This window comes from Coturnix japonica, chromosome 9, assembly GCF_001577835.2.
Source record: "Coturnix japonica isolate 7356 chromosome 9, Coturnix japonica 2.1, whole genome shotgun sequence".
Taxonomy (NCBI): Eukaryota; Metazoa; Chordata; class Aves; order Galliformes; family Phasianidae; genus Coturnix; species Coturnix japonica.
Genome location: NC_029524.1, coordinates 4,227,494 through 4,248,081, shown reverse-complemented (window position 1 = coordinate 4,248,081; position 20,588 = coordinate 4,227,494). Strand labels below are relative to the sequence as shown.

The window sequence follows — 20,588 nt, the reverse complement described above, 5'->3', positions numbered from 1 at the left end:
CATAGCAATGAAGCTGAGCCAAGTGCCTCTGCTATTCCTGCAACAGCTGCAGCCAACCCAGGATGTCAAACCTTAACCCGGACAGCCCAGGGCAGGGCTGCAGCCCAGTGCTGCTGCTGTCAACTGTAGGATGGGCTGTGTGTGTCCCTGGTCCCATGCTCCTTCATGGGCTGCCCAGCTCCATAGGGCTCCTGGCTCATATCCAGCCCTTGGGAGATGTGGCTCTCTCCTTTTTGGGAGCACTGGATAGAAAGGCAGTTTCTGAGTGGCAGGTGAAGCTCTGTTATAGCATAGCAGGATCACACGTTGTGAGGAGGAGATATCTCATCTAGGTGAGCAAAAGCTAAGGCATCAGGCACTCTAATAGCTGTTTAAAAACAAGTGACCTTGTTTTGGGTCTGGAGCCCGGCAGGCTCAGTCCAAGAGGTCACCTTGTGCATAGGCTGTTACTATTAGTGCAAGTGTCCCAGGTTTCCCCCTCATTTACACTTCAAATGCTGGCCTCCATCCCTAAAGCAGGGGTCATTACAGCAGCTCTCACTGCCTCCTGGGGAGCTGGCTCTTGCTCTTCTCTCCAGTTCAAAGGGAAATGAGTTGTTCTGCTTTTGTGCTAAATTTGATGGTAATCTCAAATAAGAACCTGCCCCCCCCAGGTAACATTAAATGAGGCACAGTCTCCTGGTACTTGTTTTCCATTTTTATTGTTCCATAGGGTTGTTAACAAAGGAAAGTTACAGGTCTCATCCCCTGGTGGTTATGTTGCTTCCTTTCTTGCCTGTTCTATGTTTGGGAACTTCCATGTATTAAGAAACTTAACAATTGGTTTTGTTTCTCTCCTTAGATTGCCAGCTCTCTGGAAGGTGGCACTGCAGTACAAATAACCTGGCAGCTCTCAGCAGGGACACGAGAGGGATCAGACTTTATGGACAGCTATTTTATTTCCCCTCCCCCCCTTCAGAAATACTTTCCCCATCCTCTGCAGCTCCAACCAACTTTGCATTTGAAAGTGAAACCAAAAGATGGGTGCAGAAGATGTGTGCAATGCATCAACACCACAGGTAAGGGGCAGCTGGGGAGGCTGTGGCACAGATCACTGTGTGCTATCAGTGCATGAATGTGGGGGGGGGGGGGGGTTCCTGGTTAAGAGGCAGCACGATGCAAAAATCCATGAAATCGCTGTGAATTCAGTTTTTTATTCAAGATTAAAAATAATAATAATAAAAAAAAAAACCACTTGATTTTGATACCCTAATATACAGAAAGTCACCATGAACTCAAAATGTGCTCAAAGCAAAACGTGAATCAAGATGCTCGCTCCTAAAGGCACCCCGTGTCTGCAGAGCTCCAGCAGCCCCTGCTGCTTCTCCTTCCCTGAAGGTAAGAGCTGAGCTGCTCCGTGAGCCCCTTTAGGGCTCCGTGCTGTCAGCAGCACACAGACACTGTGTGCAGGCTGAGCTGCTCAGTTACCCATCAGGATCTAAACCACACGAGGGCTTTTGAAGAGAACAAGGCAGTGAGTGTTATCTGGGCCACTTAGAGGGGCCAAGAGGATGGGGCAGGGTTAAGAGACCACGGCTGTGCATCCAAAGAGCTCTGCTACTAAAAAACCTCCCTCCTCCCCATCCCGTCCCCCCACTCTCATACAAACAACCCCCAGCTACAAAACGCCACCCACACACCGTCCGCTGAGCTGTATCTCGTTCAGCCACGAGCCCGTCGGGGCTGTGACATCAGGGCCGTGTCCCCATCCCTCGTTGCTCCCCTTCGCTCGCAGCGTTACCACGGCCTCCACATGGACTTGTTCGAGCCGGCCGGGGACACGCCGCGCGTCTGTGCCGCCTCCAGTCCGTGTGCGGGGGTCCGGCCCGGCTCGGCCTCCGCCTCGTCCGAGTCGGAGCACGTCTCGTCACCGGCCGACGGCGCGGGCAGCACCGGGCCCAGGGCAGCTTCAGCCGGCGGCAGCGCGGCCTCCCCGCCCGGCCAGGACTCGGCCAGAACGTCCGCCATCAAGTCCCGCAGGCCGCCCTCGTTGAGCGGCATGGACTCCAGCAGGTGGTTGAGCAGCTCGGCCGCCGTGGTGCCGTCGATGCCGGGGCAGCCGGAGACGAAGGTGTGCACCTCGTGCATGCACTGGATGTAGCCGGCGGCGAAGCGCTCGCTCGCCTCGCGGTGCAGCCGCCCGCCCTCTGCGGCCGGGGAGAGACAGACAGACAGAGACAGACAGACAGACACGGACGGATCGCGGTGAAGCTGGGCACGGTGCGTTCCCTGCCGCCCGCCGCCCCCCCGGCCCGCAGCACTCACCGAGCGCTCGGCGCTCCAGCACGGCCTGCACCCGCCGCACCGTCAGCTCCAGCACCTCCGCGTTCTCCAGCTTCGCCTGGAACCGCCCCGGGGGGCGCCGCGGCCGTCAGCGTCAGCATCGGTATCAGCATCGGCCCCGGCTCCCACCCTTCATCCCTCCGGCCCCGCCGCTCACCTCCCCTCCTGCCAGCAGCTGCCGCAGCTCCCGCAGGCTCTCGTTGATCCGCGCCCTCCGCTTCTTCTCCACCAGCGGTTTCCTCGCCCGCGGGCACACGGCGCCGTCAGCGCTCGCTCCCCGTCCGCCCCGCTCTGCTCCGCTCCCCCTCCCGTCCGCTCCGCCCCGCGGCGCTCGGCCCTTCCCGTGCCGGCAGGACGGCGCCATCCCCGCCGCGCTGCTCCGCGGCCCCGCGCCGCTCCCCGCCCCGCACCGCCCCGTCTTATAGCGGCCGCTTTGCATCGCCGTCCGCCCATTGGCCGCGCGGTGCGGGCAGCGCCGGAGCGTGGGCTGAACGGCCCAATGGCGGCCGGGCGCTTTGTCTGCTGCGGGGCCGTGCGGGTGGGCAACGAGTCGAGTCGTGCGGGGCCGTGCGGTGCTGTATGATGCCGTGTGATGCCGTGCAATGCTGTGCGGTGCTGTATGATGCCGTGCGGTGCCGTGTGATGCTGTGTGATGCCGTGAGATGCCGTGTGATGCCGTGTGATGCCGTGCGGTGCCGTGTGATGCTGTATGATGCCGTGTGATGCCGTGTGATGCTGTATGATACCGTGCAATGCTGTGTGATGCTGTATGATGCCGTGTGATGCTGTATGATGCCGTGTGATGCTGCTCGTGCCGGGATGGCGGCAGTGGTGTCGGTGTCGGAGCAGCCGGACCCGGGACGCGTCGTCCCCCCGCCCGCTCCCCATCGCCTGCCTTGCCTCGGCTTTGTGCGGTAACTTGATGCTGATGACAGTTGGCAGCTGCAGTTCCCCCCCAACAGACCGAACCGAATAAAAGCATCGGGTCTCTTCCCCGAGGAGAGCGACAGGTGTTCGCTCCCGCTCCTTTGTTTCCCTCTTTTCATTCTCCTTGCTAATGTGTGTCATATTTTTACCGCCCGAGGGAACGCGAGACGAACCCCCCGCTGGAAGCGGCACCGCACGCCCGGCCGCATCCCCGACGTGTGCGGCGTAACCACCCGCTGCGGCTGTGCGGGCCCGGGGCTGACCCCGCTGCAGGTGGGGCTCCTCTGCGACCCTTCTCCGATGCACAGAATGGGTTGGGTTGCAGGGCACCTTACAGCCCGTCCTTCTGGACTGTGCTGTGGGCTGGGTGACCAGCATCAGCTTAAGCTGCACAGGGCGCCATCCAACCCAGCCCTGAACACCATGTATGGGGCAACCGTGCTTCCTTAGGCAGCAGTGAGGCAAGTTGCACGCAGGTGGCACATTTCATTGCACTGTTCTGCTAGCAGAGCTTGGGCACAGAGAGCTGTGACATCCCATCCGTGTTCTGACTGTTGGAGCCAATGGCAATGAGCTGCACAAGGTGCCAGCTCTGGCTTGGGAGCATGTGCTCCTTGGAAAGCTGCAGGTCAAATGGGCTGATAAATGCTGGAGTCACTTGTGCTGTACATTAAAGATGTATCGTAAATAAATGTCAGAGTACGAGAGCTGTGGTTCTGGAGGCAGAGGTCAGTGCAGACTCCCTGCTCTGGCCCACAGGGCTAATGTGATGGTTTTGTGCCACTTTAAATGAGCTCCATCACATCAGGTGAAACGTTTCATGATAACCTCATGCATTTTAATGTAAATGTCAACTGCAATCTTGTAAAAGCAAATGTCCCTTATGTACTCCATATAATGCTTCTCTGCTTGCCCATGCATTGTGGTTTATCCATCCAGCTCTGCACAGGTTAAGCCCATGCTGCTGTGTGTGTTCCTCATGCGTGGAGGGTGGGAGTTTCACTTACACTAAAGCTGAGTCCTGCCATGGACTGCAGCTCCCTCATGTCATGGCACTCATAGCTCAGCCAAAGAGCAGCCTGTTTTAGCAGAGACGGATGAGATCAGAGCTTTGCAGCATGTGTTATCCTGCCAGTCTGTGTGCAGAGTGTGGTAACACGGCATGTAATGATGGCTTGTGATTCTTTGTAGATCACACGCAGTCACTAATGTACCTGTGACAGCAGTGGAAGACAATCCCTCAGCCTTGGCCCTGCACTGTGTGCTCTGTGCCCAGGTGAGGCCCATCCCAGTGAGTTGGGGCTGACCACCATGGGATGCCATGCGCATTTGAGCCATCAGTTGCATGTGAGAGCTCTCCGGCTCCCAGAAGAACATCCATGGAGATACAGAGCGACTCTGAGAAGTTGTGAGGAGTCCACGGCCAAATGTGCGGCCATCCGTGATCTCGGGCTCGAGACTGACATGATCCGAGCTTTCAGTAGGTCATCCAGCCTCTGTGAACAGTACAATCAGAGCCTGAGATACAGACATGATGAGCATGGACAGCATCCTTTGGGAACGCTCGGGGAGCTTTTTTTGTAAGCACTGTAACATCTGTTGTGGTCGGAGGCAAAAGTTCTTGTCAAAGAGACACGCCGTCCTTATAAATATTAATGGAGCTTATGAATGGAGGTGGGTGTAGGCTGCGGTGGATGCTCGGTTAAGGGGCAGGTCGCTCCTTGGGCATCAGTTTGCTGTCATCCCATTTATTTTTACAATTACCAGCTGTTTCTGTGGCACAGCGAGCACAGGGCTGCTTTCTCCCTCCTCCTCACCCCAGAGCCCCTTCACAAATTGAATGTGTCCTCTTAGTGAGTCTCCTGCCTGGATGAAAATTAGTCCATCCCCCACAACCAAGGAGTGCGTGGAGCTGGAGGAGCTGAGGGGCTGCAGGCAATAAACGTAGGGAATGAGGAAAGCTGTACAGGGAGGTGTGCAGCATTGCCCATCATATGGATCCCTCTAGTGCCATTGATTTCTCTGCTGCTAAAAGCAGGTGTTTAACCCTAAGAGGAAAATCTGCTCTCGGACTCCAACCTGCCTGTTACTGCAACCCACATCTGTGCCTTTCAGCACTGAGTTTCTGCTGCCACTGTCAAAACCATAAGGCTTTTCCTGTCCATTCCTGCTTATCAGCCAACTCGGCAGCAGTGCTTGTGCTCATCAGCTGGGACACACAGAGCAGCTCGTGCCAGCAGCAGCGTTAATCAGTAACATCACAAGGGTCTTGTGTCTGCTCAAAAGAGCCCCAAGTCTCCATTTGCTCTCCACAAAAATGTAGGTTCCCCTTAGACTGTGGGGATGACCAGTTTCTGCCGCCTAAGGGTGACATTCGAACACAACAAGTGATGGGGCTGCACTGTGCCTGCAGCAGGGAGGGCAGTACATCCCATTCTGAGTGCTGGGTGGGTGCTGCTGGGCACAGTGCTGGGTGCTGGGCTCTGCTTGGGCACCAGAAGGAGCACTCAGTGTCAGAGTCTGCTTCACTCAGGTACAGCCTTCCCACGCACACGAAGCAGCAGCGTTGTCTTTGTCCCCTTTACTTTAGCAGACACTTTAATTGCCTTGACATCCTCACCCCCCAACCTGATGGGCTTCAGTAGAGTCTGCTCCGATGTCACTGCAGAGCGCTGCAGCCGTTAGCACTACACCTGCTGTTACCAGTGACAATGGCAGAGCCCCATGTTGTGCTGTCTCGTGTGGTCATTTAGTTCCTAAATGGCTTTCAGGCATCCCTGTTAATTTACTTCTCAGCTGCTGAGGCCAAAGAACTCAGCCCTCACTGAGGCTGCAGGCTTCTTTAGCTGTGTGCCCCTCTGAGGGGTGACTCAGGATGACTCCCAGTCTGCACCTCTGGCAATGACACTCTACATCTGCTGACAGGACACGGGTTTTATTTTGATCAGATTAACACGTACATAATCAGGCTCAGAACTTTGCTGCTGTGTGTGTTGTGAAATGCTCTAGGAAATGTCTGCTTTCACGCTCTGCTGCAGATTTGCATCCCCATTGCAAATTGTGCGTCTGTTTAGCAATGACAGCGTGTATTTTATGGTCAGTTTTGATAAACATTGGGCTTCTCTGAATCAAGATGGGAAATATTTTGCTAATACAGACCAATACCCTTTACTTGAGGGTCCTGGTACCCATTTCCATGGCTAGTAGTCCAAGGCAGATGAAATGCCTTCTTTTATCACTGCATCTTGTCTGAGATATGCCACGCTCACTCTGCTGGCTGGGTATTCCTCGAAGGAAGTGATGGTGTGTAGCCCAGATTGCCTTTAATAGCATGGAAAAGCATCTTTCTGGGGACATGGTCTGTCGCAGCATCACAGCATCATTAAGGCTGGAAAAGACCACTGAGTTAATCCTCCATCATCATGCCCTCTGACCATGTCACTCAGTGCCACATCTATGTGTCTGCATGTGTTATGGAAGAGATGTCTACCTACCGGTGGGAAGCAGTAAACATATTTTCACTTCGCTGTTCTGTGCAGCTCATTTTCTTGTCATACCACTCCACCAGCTTATGCTGGTGATGAGATTCTGTTATCTGCTGCCTGCCAGAGCTCTTTCAGTGGGGAGAATGGTGTGCAGTGGCACTGGGCTGCCTGCATCCCAACAAGATCCTTTGGAAACTGTACCACCTAAGCTGTGACAAAAATCATCACACCAAAGGTGGTTGATTGGGCACTTCAAGAGCTGCTTGTGCCTGGTTGAGGGAAAGATGTTGGGAAGCAGGAATTTCAGGGTCGTGGCTGGTGGCTTCCTGTGCTCACTTGTGTCACAGGGAGCACACGCTGGAGAAAGCACTGAAGCTGGCCTTTGCTCAAGGTAGGCTGTAAATGCTGCTGGCCTATAGGAGGTGGAGGAGCTGCGTGCCTGGGAATGTGCCACTCACCTGCCAGATAGAAGCTCAAGCAGTTGGCCAACACCAAACATGAAAATACCTGGTCTTGAATTAGAGCTGATGAGGAGCCCACCCCTTATTAGAGACAAGCCTTGAAGGAGAAACAAGATTGATTACTTGCAGAGCTCAGCTGGTGGGCAGAGCAGGTGGCGTTGGTGCAAGCCCTAAGGCAGGTGAAGCTGTGTGCAGGCAGCCCTCAGGCTCAGCCCTGGGAGTCACTGTAAGCAAATCCTCGAGGGATTTTCATCATGGAAAGCACAGGCAGAAGTGTGAGTCCCTGCTTATTAATTGAGCACAGATGGGGCAGGTAGGGCTGAGGCTGCTTCCTGCACTGCCTGCCATTGCTGTCCTCCCTCTCCTTCACACTCCTGCACCCCCTGGAGCAGGTCAGATGGAGCTGTAGAGGTTCTGGTCACACTTTTCAGATGCTTTTCCTCTATTTGCTTATTACCTTTGTACTCCTATTCACTGCTCTGCCAAATGTGTTCAGTGTTGTTAAGTGAGATTTCTCTGGTGATAAATACAGTCCCAGGCTGGGGATAAGGTGCTGTGACAAGTTCCCTTTGGCTGTCAGGTGGGTCGTGCTCAGCAGGTGCTGTGAGTGCTGGATCCTTCTGCTTCCCCTGCACCTCCCTGCAGCCATTCATGTTCTCTGGGGCAGCTCCTCTATTGTTATGGCTGTTCTGATTCTACCTACTTATTTGCTTCTTGGGGCTTGGTAAGGGGGAGGTGAGCTCTTGAAGGAACTTGAGAAGGAAGGGAAGCATCAGCTGTAGGTCTGCAATTAGCAGGAGGGTCAGGTCCTGAAACCAAGACCTGCTATTGTGCATTCCGTGTTTCCTAGGAAAAAGCTTTATGATGTTTGTATTCAGGCCTGAGTGGGGAGGGTGCGTGGCTGATGCACTCGAGTGACGTCTGTCTCTTTGCTGTATCCATAAAGTTATTTGCACAGATTTGGTTTGAAGGAGGAAGTGATCTTTAAATGTTCTGGTGTGAAGAAAAGTCTCCTGTTTTTGGTTGGGTTTTTTGGTCCTTGGTCTTCTGTTAAATGCAGCTGGATGGGGCTGCAGTGGGACGGCTTCTTCAGCAGAGGAGGTAAAGGAAGCCTGGAGAGCAGAGAGGTTTGACCCCATCCTCTTGTCTGCAGATCTTGAGCTTAATCATCACAAGTCTATCATCACTGCTGAAAACTTAATTAAGTTCAGCATTTTATCATCAGCATAACTGCATTAACTGCCTTCCTTTCTTGATATGCCTTGAAACTCAGTCTTTATGGACTCTCTGCCAAGTTATTCAATTCTAATGTAGCTGGAATCGAGCGTTTATAAAACGCACCCCAACACAACAGATGCCGGCAGTTCCCAAGGCCTTGTTTTCAGCACCGAATCAGCTCAGCAGAACAAGCCGGGCGTGAAGGCGCTGTGCGCTCCCGCAGCGGAGCAGACCGGCCGTGCCGCAGACGGCGGCGCTGCTCCGGCTTTTCCATCAGGACCTGGGAAATGTTCGCTTTTCTCTCTTAAAACCCACGTTGTCAGACGAGGCACCGCACTGCTGGAGTATAACTGAGTGCTCACGGTGCAGCCCCGTGTTCTGGGGGCAGAAAGAAGCGGCAGCTCTCCCTGCAGGGTGCCGTGTAGGGGTGCCCTCCTGCCCACCGGCTGCCCTGGGATGCGGTTTGTCTGGGCAGACAGACAGCTGCCTTTGCCAGGATGGGCTGTATCTCAGCGGGGGGCTTTTCTGGCTAATGCTGTACAGCTCTAATTAAGCCTTTGCTCGGTTCCAGCCTTTGTTTGTTTGTTTGTTTTACTTACACTGAGTCATCTTGTAAGCTAGAAGAAACACATCCAGCCAGAGCCCCGAGTGCCATTTTGGTTATTACCAGTGCCGTTACTGATGGAGCTTTCCTGCTAAGCAGTGCAGCATTGCTTTCATCTTCTCCACAAAGGTTTAACCCATTTTAAAACCATTAAGGAAGCAGCTAGATTTGCAGTGTGACTCCAGGAGCAGGCAGCACTGCAGTGCCTGCCCACAGGGTCTCAGCACCTTGTCTGTTGCAGCAGCTTTCCTTCTCTAATGAGAAGAAAAGCAGAGCCGAGGGTGCTGCCCCTTTCCCTTGGGCTGGGCTGCAGCCAGGATGGGAGGGAGGTCAAAAGCCTCGTGTTGGCCACATCATCTGATGGGAGGTTTCTGGAGACCACACCGAGCAGGTGAACTTGAGAAGTGTGATACTGCTGTGATCTGCTTGAGTGATCCTTTGCTTGTGAATGATGTTTGTGAGCTTCTGTACCACTGGATTGCTCAGTCAGGGCACTAAAATTGGATGTCTGCTCTTCTGTCTCCAGGCAGCCATCTCATCTGTTGAACAATCTGTCAGCTGTTGTCTAATGTCCATCCTGCCATTCCTTCCATCCTCTGAGAGAGCCGATGCGTTACCGCAGCACTCACACCTCTGTGTATGCAGTGTCATGGGTAAATTCCAGGCTGGATCAAGCAGAAGACACAGCTCTGTCACAGCCCTTTAGAAGGGTTGCTGAGCCCTTCCAGCCAGCCGCCTCCAGGCTATGCTCTACGTTAGTGCTGCTTGGAGTGTGTCTGCTGGTTTTGACACCACCGACCACGACGTCCTTGTGCAATGCTCTGAGCAGATGGTGCATCCATCTGGGGCTGCTTCAGGTTGGTTCAGATTATATCTTACAGAGAGCTGCTTGTGTGCCAGTTACACACTCAGTCCTTGCAGCAGGTTTCTGTCTGCTGCGTGGGGACTCCTCCATTTTAGTGCCTATTGATTTATTTAGTCTAAGCTGATTAAGCACGTACTCACTTCTGTCTGCCTTTGGGCATTCCCCTTATTTCCTGCTCCCTTTCCCATCCTGTCACTGCAGCAAAGCAAAGAATATTTTAACTTTGTCAGTGCAAACAGTGTTGGTCTTGGCTGGATCAGCACCACAGGAGTTCCAAGGAATTCCCAGCCTGTCTTAGGAAGAGGAGGCTCTGCTTGTCCTCGCTGTACCAAGGCACAGAGGTGCACAGCTGCACATTGCCACCCCTATAGGGCTATATGTGGAGGTGAGTGAGCTGACAAAGGTGTGGGAGCTTGGTGCAGCACAGGGGAGGGTGGTTTGGGAGTGATGGGTTTACTTCTGCTTGCTGTGTCCACCAATGTCAGCAATCCCAGGGTGCTGGTGGGCCACACAGAGCTGTCCCCAGATCTCAAAGGGACCAAGGCTGGCCTGGAAGTCTCAGGTAATGTCAGCCCATGGGGTCGTTTTCTAACAGATGTGGCAAAAGTCCCAAATACTCAGGCTCGCTCACCACCTACTTGTTACTATGGGGCAATTCTGGGCTCCCATAGCATTTGAAGGCTGTTATCACCTTTGCTGTGCCCTTCAGGTGTATCACTACAAGGACTGACAGGTTACTTCACGCCTTAGGGTCACTGTGGGGCTTTAGACATATCAGAGCTGTTGTCAAAGAAACAAGTCTTTAATTTCAGCTGGAGATGATTGGCTGTGTTTTGTTTATGAAAGACACAGAGAGAACCGGGCCCTTTTCTAAATACAGCAAACAGAAGCCACTTGGGCTTAAGGAGGCTTGTTTTATATATATAGTGCCTTTGTTCTTTAGTTTGCAAATACTGTTATCTAAATAATTCCCCAGACTGGAAAAGCAAGGTGGAGAAAGGCCATGACTTCCCTGCAGCCACGTGGCAGGCAGCCGGCAGATGCAGCCACAACCCACCCTCCTGCTGCTCTCCTGCACAGTTCCTTGCTGCTGTACTTTTCCTTTCCCTTCTTAAGCCATTTCTTTATGTTTCCCCTTCCCTTGTTCTTTCTTCCTTCCAACCTTTGGGGAAGAGGTGGAGGGGAGATGACAGGATCATTAAGATTGGAAAAGACCTCTAAGATCCCCAGGTCCAACCCCAGCCCAGCCCATGTCCCTCAGTGCCTCATCTCCTCAGCTCTGAGCACCTGCAGAGATAGTGACCCCCACCTCCCTGTGCAGCTGTGTAGCATCTCACTGCTCTATCTGAGACTGATAGATCCTTTTCTACCCCACAGTTCCAGTTACACTGCCCCAAGCCTGAGGGCTGCTGTTTGCTGCACTTCCAACAACACCCTGATTAAGGATTTCAGAAGACTGCCCAGCCTTCAGTAGAAATAAGCTGGGTTGCTGCGTTCTGTGCTACAAACCCATCTTGTCCCCAGAGGTGACAAACGCTGTCTTTGTGCCTTCAATCTGTGCTGAGCAGATTCCAGGAACCGAGAGCAGCCATCTCAGAATGGAACTCAAGGGGTTTGTTCTTTATTGGCTACACATTGTACCTGAACTTTACCATTGGCGAGGCAATCCTGGCCCGTCTATCGTTACATTCCCTGGCTGGAATTCACCACGCAAGCAATAGCGGTGTCATAAAAACCAACAGACAATCTGGTTGCTGCACGAAGCTTTGAAGTGGGAGCGACTGGTGTGTTGCCATGCTCCCGTTGGGGCTCAGCCATTCATGTGCCCAGGAACTGTGTCGAGCAAATGGGTTCAGTGCTATACAGCCCCTGCTTGCTCTTCCCTAGCCCAAGCACCTAAAGAAATGAGCAGCTGCACCATGCTGTGTGTGTGTGTTTGTGTGTGCATGATCCCTCCAGAATTCCCTGCTCCTTTTACCCCCAAGTGACTGGAACCTGTTGGAGCAGTTTCAGCCACATGGGACACAAAGGTAGAGTAATGCATTAAACTCTTGCAGGTTTGTGAAAAGAGGTGGCAGGGTGGAAGAAAGAGGTTCCATTTGTGGAACAGGGGAGCAGGGGACCCAGGCACACAATGGAGCAGGGCTGTGCAGGGCTGTAGGCACTTGTGGGTTTGCTGCTTGTGGAAATGCTTTGCTGCTGGGTTTTGTCTTTCAGTCCATCCCACTGTCTCTTGATGAAATCTGTCTCTGAAGCTGCACTGAAGGTACACACTGAAATCAGCTGTCTTGTCCTCACCTCTCTGCTCTGGCTTCGGGTTTTCTTGCAGTGCCATGGAAATCCATGGGGTGTTTGTCACACCTCCCAGCAGAATGCATTCTGGCAGCTGTACTTGTGAGTAGTCCATTACCCGGTGTTTCACTGAGTTCAGCAGCACTGCATTTAAGGCTTCATGCAGCCTAAGTGCTGTGAGCAGCAGCTCAGTGTGCCTGGTGGAATCTTGTCTGCTCAGAGCCAGTCTGCTTTGGAGACGCAGCACTGAGGGACATGATTAGAGGACATGGTGGGCTGGTGTCAGACCTGGGGACCTTAGAGGTCTTTTCCAACCTCAATAATTCTGTAATTATGTGATTTCTCTCCAGTGCCCTTCATTTCCTCGAATACATCTGCCCTGCATAAAGCCAGTGATGGTTCGAAGCCTGGGGAAGCACTGGGGTTTGGAGCAGTTTCCTTTCACTTGATTCAGAGTGCAGAGGAGAATGGAAAGAAACCAATCATACAAACAGCAATTAAAAATAGCAAGGGGAAAGTGTGCAAGCTTTTTCTTGGGGTTGCATGAGCTACTCTCCTGCTTGCTCTTTTAAGGAGGTCTGCTTCTCATTTTGTTCCAGTATGATTTCAGGGTTTCACTCAACTTTTGCAGACAGCACTGACTTGAAGAGAAGAAGGAAGAGATGTGGCTACTTGAGAAGAAAATACACACGGACATCAGCATTTTGGTAGCTCTCTCCCAGAGAACCTTGCCAACGCTGATAAAGGTCCCTGTGCCTGCACCCCTCCTTTTCAGAGATGGCAATAGCACCAATGGCCTGCCCTCAGCTGCCTGCAATTTCAGGTTGTCCTTTACCTGGTCTATTTACCTTGCAAGCAGTCTGGGATGCACGGAGCATGGAGCAGCTGTCGTACTGCAGTGTTGTATAAACACAGGGCAGGTGCTACCTGGCGTCCCATCTCTCATCTGTCAGGTGTAATTGCAGGAGACGGCCACAGTTCCGCCAGCTGGGTGAGTCCCCGGTGTGTTTCTGTGGTTATTGTATTCCTGTAGATATAGATTGCTGTACCACACACAAACCCTTTTTCCTATCAGGAGATCCCCCAGCAGCTACCATTGCAGATGAGTCCTTTGCTGTGCTCTGATTCTGGATGCTGCCATGGAGGTGTGATGACCCCAGCCCAGCACACCGCTGTCCTCTGGAGCTTTTGGCCTTGCCAGATTTCCAGGCAAAACCATGTAAATCTCAGAGTCTGGCATGGAGCTCCTCCTCCCCTCCCCTGCTGTGCTGCACCTCCCGCACGTGACACCTCACCTCCTTGTTTACTAATCTGTCTTCATGTAACACAAATGAAAGAAAACCCTCAATGCAAGTTGGGGCTCCCCATAGGCTGAGCTGCTGTGGGAACCTGGAACTTCATGGCTATTATATGGCAGAGTTTGTTGTGCAGAACCCCAAATTCCCCCGGACTGGGGAAGGAGTGAGGTAGACAAACTGCCAGAACTCAGCTCTGAACTGATTTATTTTCCCTCTGGATTAGGAACTGCTAATTTAATGTGAGTAGCACTTTCAGGCAGATAAAGTGAGCTGTGCTCCATGTGGGTGCAGATCTGTGAAGGAGGATAAATGCTGGGAATACAAGGTGTGGTGAAAATGATGGAGAAAATGGTTCCTGGCCAGGCAGCTGGAAACTCTGACTGCAGAAGGGGAGCAGCTCCCTCCCATCAGGACTGGGGGCCTTTGCCATGCCTCCCATTTACAGCTGGCTTTTGGAAAGAGCTGATGAGCCTGGTACAAGGCCCATGTTATCTACAGGGGAGGCAATGGGTTTGCTTTTCAAGCTGCAGGCACGGCATTCATGGCTTTACAAGAGATGAAGTTCTGCTTTGTTACATACCCTTTCCAGAGGGACAAAGTTAAAATAACACCATCACTTTGAAAATGAGATTAGAGCGAATACTTTTTTATATCCCCCACACAAGAGCACTGAGCTTTGGGTATTTGATAGATGGAGGTGATTGGTCCCCCAGCTTCCTCCTTCCAGCTCCCTCCTGCCTCAGAACAGCAGCTAAGCCAGGATGCTTAGCACCAGGAAATTCCTTGTGGCACTGCAGCCTTTGAAGGCAAATGTGACCCTTTGATTGACAGCCCTAAATCTGACCGGACTTAAAATAGGAACTTCAGCATTAATGCTCTGAAATTCAAGTCTCTGCAGTCTTCAGATTTTGGCCCTGCTTAACTCCGATTTCAATATACAGGGGTTGTAATTAGGCATTGTGCAAATGGATACCGTTAACAAAGGAGCAAGGTATTACGTGCTCTGACTGTTGAACTCGCCTTTGCTTTGCAGCAGAAGGATTTGGGTGCCTGGGGAGGATGTAGTCCTGTCCAGAAGGAGAGTTTTGCCCTCATGCTGAGGCTGGGCAGCTTAGGGCAGGCTGTGGGGAGAGATGCTGCGGGGCAGCCCTTTCCCTGCTGGGAGCAGAGGGCTTTGCTGCAGAACATCAGCTCCACTCGCTCTGCCTCGCTCTTTGCCTACACCCATCAGAGATAGATGCTGTATCAGGTGGGCTCCTGGTCCCACCTGAATTGAACCTCATTCTCTTACATCTTAACAGGTATTTCATAGAATGGTGCAAACAGGGACACTGCTGTGCCTGGCTGGGTTTCTGGACACCTAATGCATAGCTCCTGTAACTCAGAGACCAAACACAAGAGTCCTGGAGAAACAATGGCCAAAGCATCATGCTAAGAGCTTTCCTCTATTTCTCTGTTGTCCTCTCCCATTGCCATCTGCTTACAGTAATTTTGTTTGCTAACCACAGCCAAAGCACCTTCTGTGTCAAGCTGGTTCTGTTTCAGCCTAGAGATGGGAGCTTTTCACAGGCAATAATCTTTTCCCTCTGGTTTACAGATTCACGCTTCAAAGTTTGGCTGGCCCAGAATGGTGGTAAAGGTTTGTTTGTTTGATTGTAATGACACAGCTTCGCTGCACAATACCTTCCAGTTATACCAGCATGAAAGTGCTGGGTAAATGAGGCTGATTTTGCTTGTCTGATTTATAGATTCCAGTCTTCAGTTTTGCTGTAGTGGGGAGTTTCAACAGTATGGAAGCACCAGCAAAACTGGTAAGTGCAGGTGAGAGTTGCTGGATGCATATCAATCTAGTGGGAACCAGAGCAATGTATCTCATGTTCACTCACTGCTGTTTCAGTGATCCATAGACTGAGGGTGTTTTTGCTTCCTAAGCCAATGGTCAGTGTGGTGTTGGGTCAAATGCAGGGAGATTTTAATGTATTTGCTACAGCCAAGCTTTAGCTCTGTTCCTAAACAGTAGCAATGTTTGGAGCCTGTGTTGCTGTGGACAGACAGAAGGTCTTTGATCTCAGAGTCGTAGAATGGTTGGCTTGGAAGGGGCCTCAAAGAACCCACATCCTAAAACAAGCCATGTACCCCCAGCCAGTGCTGCACAGTGACCTCTCTCCACATCTGTCCTGTCTGTCTGCAGAGGAACTTTTTGATTTATCCTTTTTACCACCTTGCTTCGTATTCAAACACTTTGGGAGTCATCTGCTGGGGAGCTGCCAGTGGCACGCTGGTTGTGTCTGGGTTCAGGTCGTGTGCAGACATGCTGGGAAAGCATTCCTCCCCCGTGGCTTGTTATCTCTCCCGGGAGGAATGCAGTGTCTCCTTTATATAATGTGTACACACTGCTCTTTGTCGCTGGGAATGGCTGGTGCAAAAGGAATGGCTGTTGGAAGGGTTGTTTTTATTTAGGTGTTTGAGAATGGTGTTAATAGGGGCTGGTGATTGTGAGGGTGTTAGAGAAGTGGGGGAATGTGGAAATAATTTGCATTTTTAGCCTTCTTTTACCTGAAAATGGCGATCCCCCTATGCTCACACATATATATCAACACCCAGTGACGCACGCGTGAACATACATGGGCCATGGAAACTGTTAGTTGAGTTACTGAAATGTCCCTTAAAATGAGTGTGTATAGCCAGAATAGCTGGGAAAGCTCAGCTGGAACACAGGCAGCTCCCATCACAGCTTTAGGACATAGGATCTCTGGCTGGGGATGGCACTGAGGCACATGAATGCTGGCTCCGAGCAGGGCAGCAGCCACAGAAGATTTTTCAGCTCTTGTAAAACATTCACTGCTGTCCCAGTAGCAGATCAGGTGGAGCAGTGAGCCCTTGGCAGGCAGATCCTTCCCTCTCAGGCTTGCTCTGATACCTGGTAGTAGCGTGGGCTGACTTTCTGGATGGAGGTGTCAGGCAGCTGGAGCAACGCCTGCCCCTTGTTTAGGGAAGGGAATGCCTGCCTGCGTGCTGGGTGAGGCCTCTCTGATCTGTGAGCCAGGAGCTGGATATAGACACAGACAACTGGATGAAAGGTGGAAGGTGTGTGAATTCCTCCCTGAGGGGCTGCGATTGAAGCTGTAAAACCAAAAGTTTACAGAAATGCTTTAGACTTAGTCCAGAGTAGCCATGTTTCCCTAGAAAACCAATGGGAGCTGTGAGCACGTAGGCTCCAGCTATACTGGTGATTTGCTTTGGTGCCGTTGTGTGGTTTCAAAGCAAATTTCCTAATGGCCTGTACTTTCTGTGCACTGCACCGGTTGGCAGCATGGAAATGGGGTTCATTTGGGTTGAAACGAAATCAGAAGTTCTCATCTGAGCTTGCACCGGGTGTATTCTCACAGTGGAAAATGGGGTGGCAGCAGAAGGTCCTCTGGGGAGCTGTGAGCCATGCACATGGCCACAGGTTTGGCTCAGTCTGGCTGGAGGCCCTTAAGAAGCATGCACAATAGATGTAACGGCCTCAAGAGCTGCTTATTCAGCCACCTGATCTCCTCTATCACGCACCATTACACTGCCAGCACTGAAGGAAGGCTCTGGCAGTAACAGGAGTATGTTTGTGTGGAAGGACTTTGAAGAGGTGAGTGCTGGAGTTAGAATGACAGAGATGTGATTCATACGATAGCGGGTTGGAGAGGTGCTTCTGAAGTCTTGCCTCATCTCTTTAATCTGTGCAGCCCTTGGCATCTTGTTAGTGCTTTTCATCTGGAGATCTCAAAGGTGAGTGCAGTCATCTCTCCCAGGTAGGAGATGAGAAATATTCAGGTGCGGAACGATGGAAGTGAGAGCTGGGCTGATGTCCAATAGCCCAAACCAGTCCCTTTGCTACTACCTCGTTCTGCTCTGTAACTGCGTCCGCACACAGTTACTGACACCCAGCCCAGCTCTATGGAGGAGATAAGCTGCGCTGAGGGACTCAGAGCTTTCCTCTCTGAGATTTGGGTCTGTGTTGGAAAGCTTGTTCTGCTCATGGGCCTTTCTGCCTCAGATGCATCAGATTCCCTCAGACGTTATGGCTGAGGAGAGCAGAGGTTCATCTTGCTGCATTCCTGTGTGCAGTGCTGAGCAGCAGGGAGCACCGGGAGGCACCGTGCTGCTTTTCCCCAGGGAATATTGACTGCAGGATGTGTGGCTGGGAGAACCCGTCTGTCTGGGTATTGCTTTGGTTGCGTTCAGTGTCCTGGTGGTTCTCCTCTCACACCTATCAAAGTGATATCTCAGCACTTCTCAGGAGGAGACAAGGTGATGCTATTGCTATCCCATGTGGACTGCTTGTTCTCACAGCCTCTGTGGTGGGAAGAATTGTCTCTTGGTGTGTTTTGCTTTGTACTTCAGCACTCACATAGGTTAAGTGTTAATAGGGCAGGGAAACTTGGGGTTCTATGGTTGTTCCTGAGTGGCTGTTCCCACAGCCCAGACAGACCCAGGGGAGCTTCAGTGTGGAAGTTGTCTCTGCCTTGCAGTGGGAGCTCCTCTGGCACCAGGAGCTCAGCCGTGGCTGTGCTGTCTCCCAGCTCTGTCCTGCTAAATGGCTGTTCTGTGGAATGCCTGCTTGTATCTTCCTTCTCAGTTCGCAGGAGGTATAAAATACAGCTTCCCTAAGAGACTGCATCACCCCTGTTGTGCAGGGGAAGAAACATCCAGCTCTGGGCTAAGGGGGAGCTGGGTGTGCTGCCACAGCATGGTCAGTGTTCTGGGCAGTGACAGATGGCCCCTCAGAGCCTGACCAAGTCCCCATGTAATCCCGTTAGGGTGCTGGGCAGAGCCCATCTGCTGGCAGGAGGCAGCGGGATGGGGAGAGCTGTAGAAATCCGTTTGATTGGTTGTGTTAGCCAAAGAAAACATGATGGAAAGGTTCTAACAAGCTCCAAATGCACAGAAAGGTTGGTGACACTCAATGCAAGGACCAAAGCAGTCCCAAAAGCAGACGGAGTTCCCAGGCTCTGGTATGTCTGCAATCAGTGCCCAGGGCAGCAAACTGCATTCTTAGAGGGCTGTGATGTACAAATGACATGTCTCTGCAGCACAGATCCAGGGCCCACTTCAGTTCTGCTACGTTATTCATGAGTGTGTGAAAGCTCTGACAAATGTGACAGACTTTGGGTTAGGTTCTCAGTGCAACGTTACTTCTCATAAGAAGAAAAATGAGCGTGGCTCTGTTAAGATAGGAATGTATACACATGAAGCTGTGAGATAATGGCATAGATTTACAGGGAAGTTGAAGTCTTTGGTGTCCTGCTGCCAGTGAGCTTCCTCCAGGAGCACGGTCCTATCCAACTGTTGGCACTCACAGTCACCACTCTATGCTTAAAAGCAGTTTGGCAATGTGCTTTTGCACAGGGTTTTGCAGGGTCACCTGCTTTTAAGTGCAGAGGATTAGGAGCCCCTCTGCAGGTCCAGCAGAGGTCACGCAGTGGTCTGCAGCCTCATCCTCCCACAGTGAGCACTCTGAAAAAGGCTCCCATGGGGTCCGCGGGGGCTCAGTACCACTCCTCAGCCCCTGGAGCAGCTTGGCCTGATTGCTGGGAGTGACTGTGGGACTGTGTGGTCAGAAGGGGGCTGCTCCGGTGTCCTTGAAGTAAGAGAGGAGTGCAGGGATGCCCTGCAGAGCTTGGGTTTTGTGCTGGGCAGTCATGAGACCTGTCAGCCTCTGTGCCTTTCCTACCTGGGAAAGGACTCAATCCTGTTTCCTGAGAAAGAAGTGGGAGTTCTGTTGGTTTCAGTGAGAGCTGCTCTGGGAATGCAGTTTGTACGACCAGAGCTGCTGTGTACAGCGGTGTTTTGTCTACCTGTGCTTGTGGTATTACTGCATAAATCTTTAATTGCTTTGCATGGAAGCTGCATGGGGGGTACTGAGCCTCAGGTCCAGCTTTCCTCATATAGAATCACAGAATCACTAAGGTTGGAAGAGACCCCTGAGATCCCCAGGTCCAACCCCAGCCAACCCCACTGCCCACATCCCTCAGTGCCACATCTCCACAGCTCTGAACACCTGCAGGGATGGTGACCCCCACCTCCTTGTGAGCTGTGCCTTGTGCATGCAGCCCCCGGGGGGAGCTGTACTGCAGTGCACAGCTGAGACTGAGCCCTGCTTGCAATGGGGCACAGCAGCAGCCAGGAGGCACCGCTGCCATGGCCCAGTACAGATGTTAGGATACATATTTCCTGGGGAGGAGATAATACAGCTGACAGTGATTTTTGGGATGTTGGGGAGGAGGTGCCCATACTGAAGGGTGAAGTAGTACCGCTTTTGTACAGTTCTGGTTCTGATAAAGCCCAATGAATCCAAACTAAACACCGAGTTCCTCTGACAAACTGTTTGTGTGTGTGAAGGGTTACGGATAATCTGCCTTCCTAAAGAAACGCCTTCTTTACTGAAGACTGTTGATGTGCAAAGGATTCTGTCTGAGCAAAGCAGGTTTATACTTAGGTATGATGATTTAAAAGAGCCCCTTGGGTGGAAAAGAAGGCACTGAGAAATGAGCATCGTGTACCAGCGGCTGCTGGCTGAGCTTTGCAGTCTCACTTTTCTGTTTTTAAAGCTCTCTCCAGCTGCCGTGTGACCATTCCCTTTGCACCCACGAAAGGAAAAAAAAGAATGCACCGATCAGAAACAGGAAATAATAAAACCCATTGACCACAAAGTATGACCAAATGCACTGAGTAAACAGCCAGAGATTGGGAGAAAGACGTATTTCCCACTGATCTCTTTTCAGTGCAGTAACCAAAGCTGATAATTATAGTCAGTGGGGATTTACAGCGTTAAGGGAAAATATGTTTTTAAGTCAATGCTGTCAAAACACAGGAGAACATTGGCAGCAGGGCAGTGTTTCCTAGCCCCACTCCCAGTACAGTGTTGAGGTTGCCACATGTTGGTAAAGTGCATTACTGAAATAATCGAGAAGGAAAAGAAAACAGTGAAGTTTCAGGCCCTGTTCCTGGTTGGGATCTGCTACTTTACCTGCCCCGTGGCCCAGCACTGGGCAGCAGAGGTTCTTGCAGCAGTGCAGCAATGGGTGCTCGGGTCATATGCAGCTTTCTCTGACCTCAGCGGTGTGTGTGTGGTAATCT

The 20,588-nt window shown here is 51.9% G+C and overlaps 1 protein-coding gene across 1 annotated transcript; it reads right to left on the bottom strand.

The window, feature by feature from the left end:
• Nucleotides 1-682: 682 nt before the first annotated feature.
• LOC107318000 (transcription cofactor HES-6-like) lies at nucleotides 683-3,304 on the bottom strand. Its single transcript, XM_015871313.2, is given in 5 exon segments — nucleotides 683-2,186; nucleotides 2,305-2,380; nucleotides 2,480-3,027; nucleotides 3,185-3,275; nucleotides 3,278-3,304. Coding segments are annotated over 5 exon segments (1,152 nt in total). The 3' UTR covers nucleotides 683-1,776.
• Nucleotides 3,305-20,588: the final 17,284 nt, after the last annotated feature.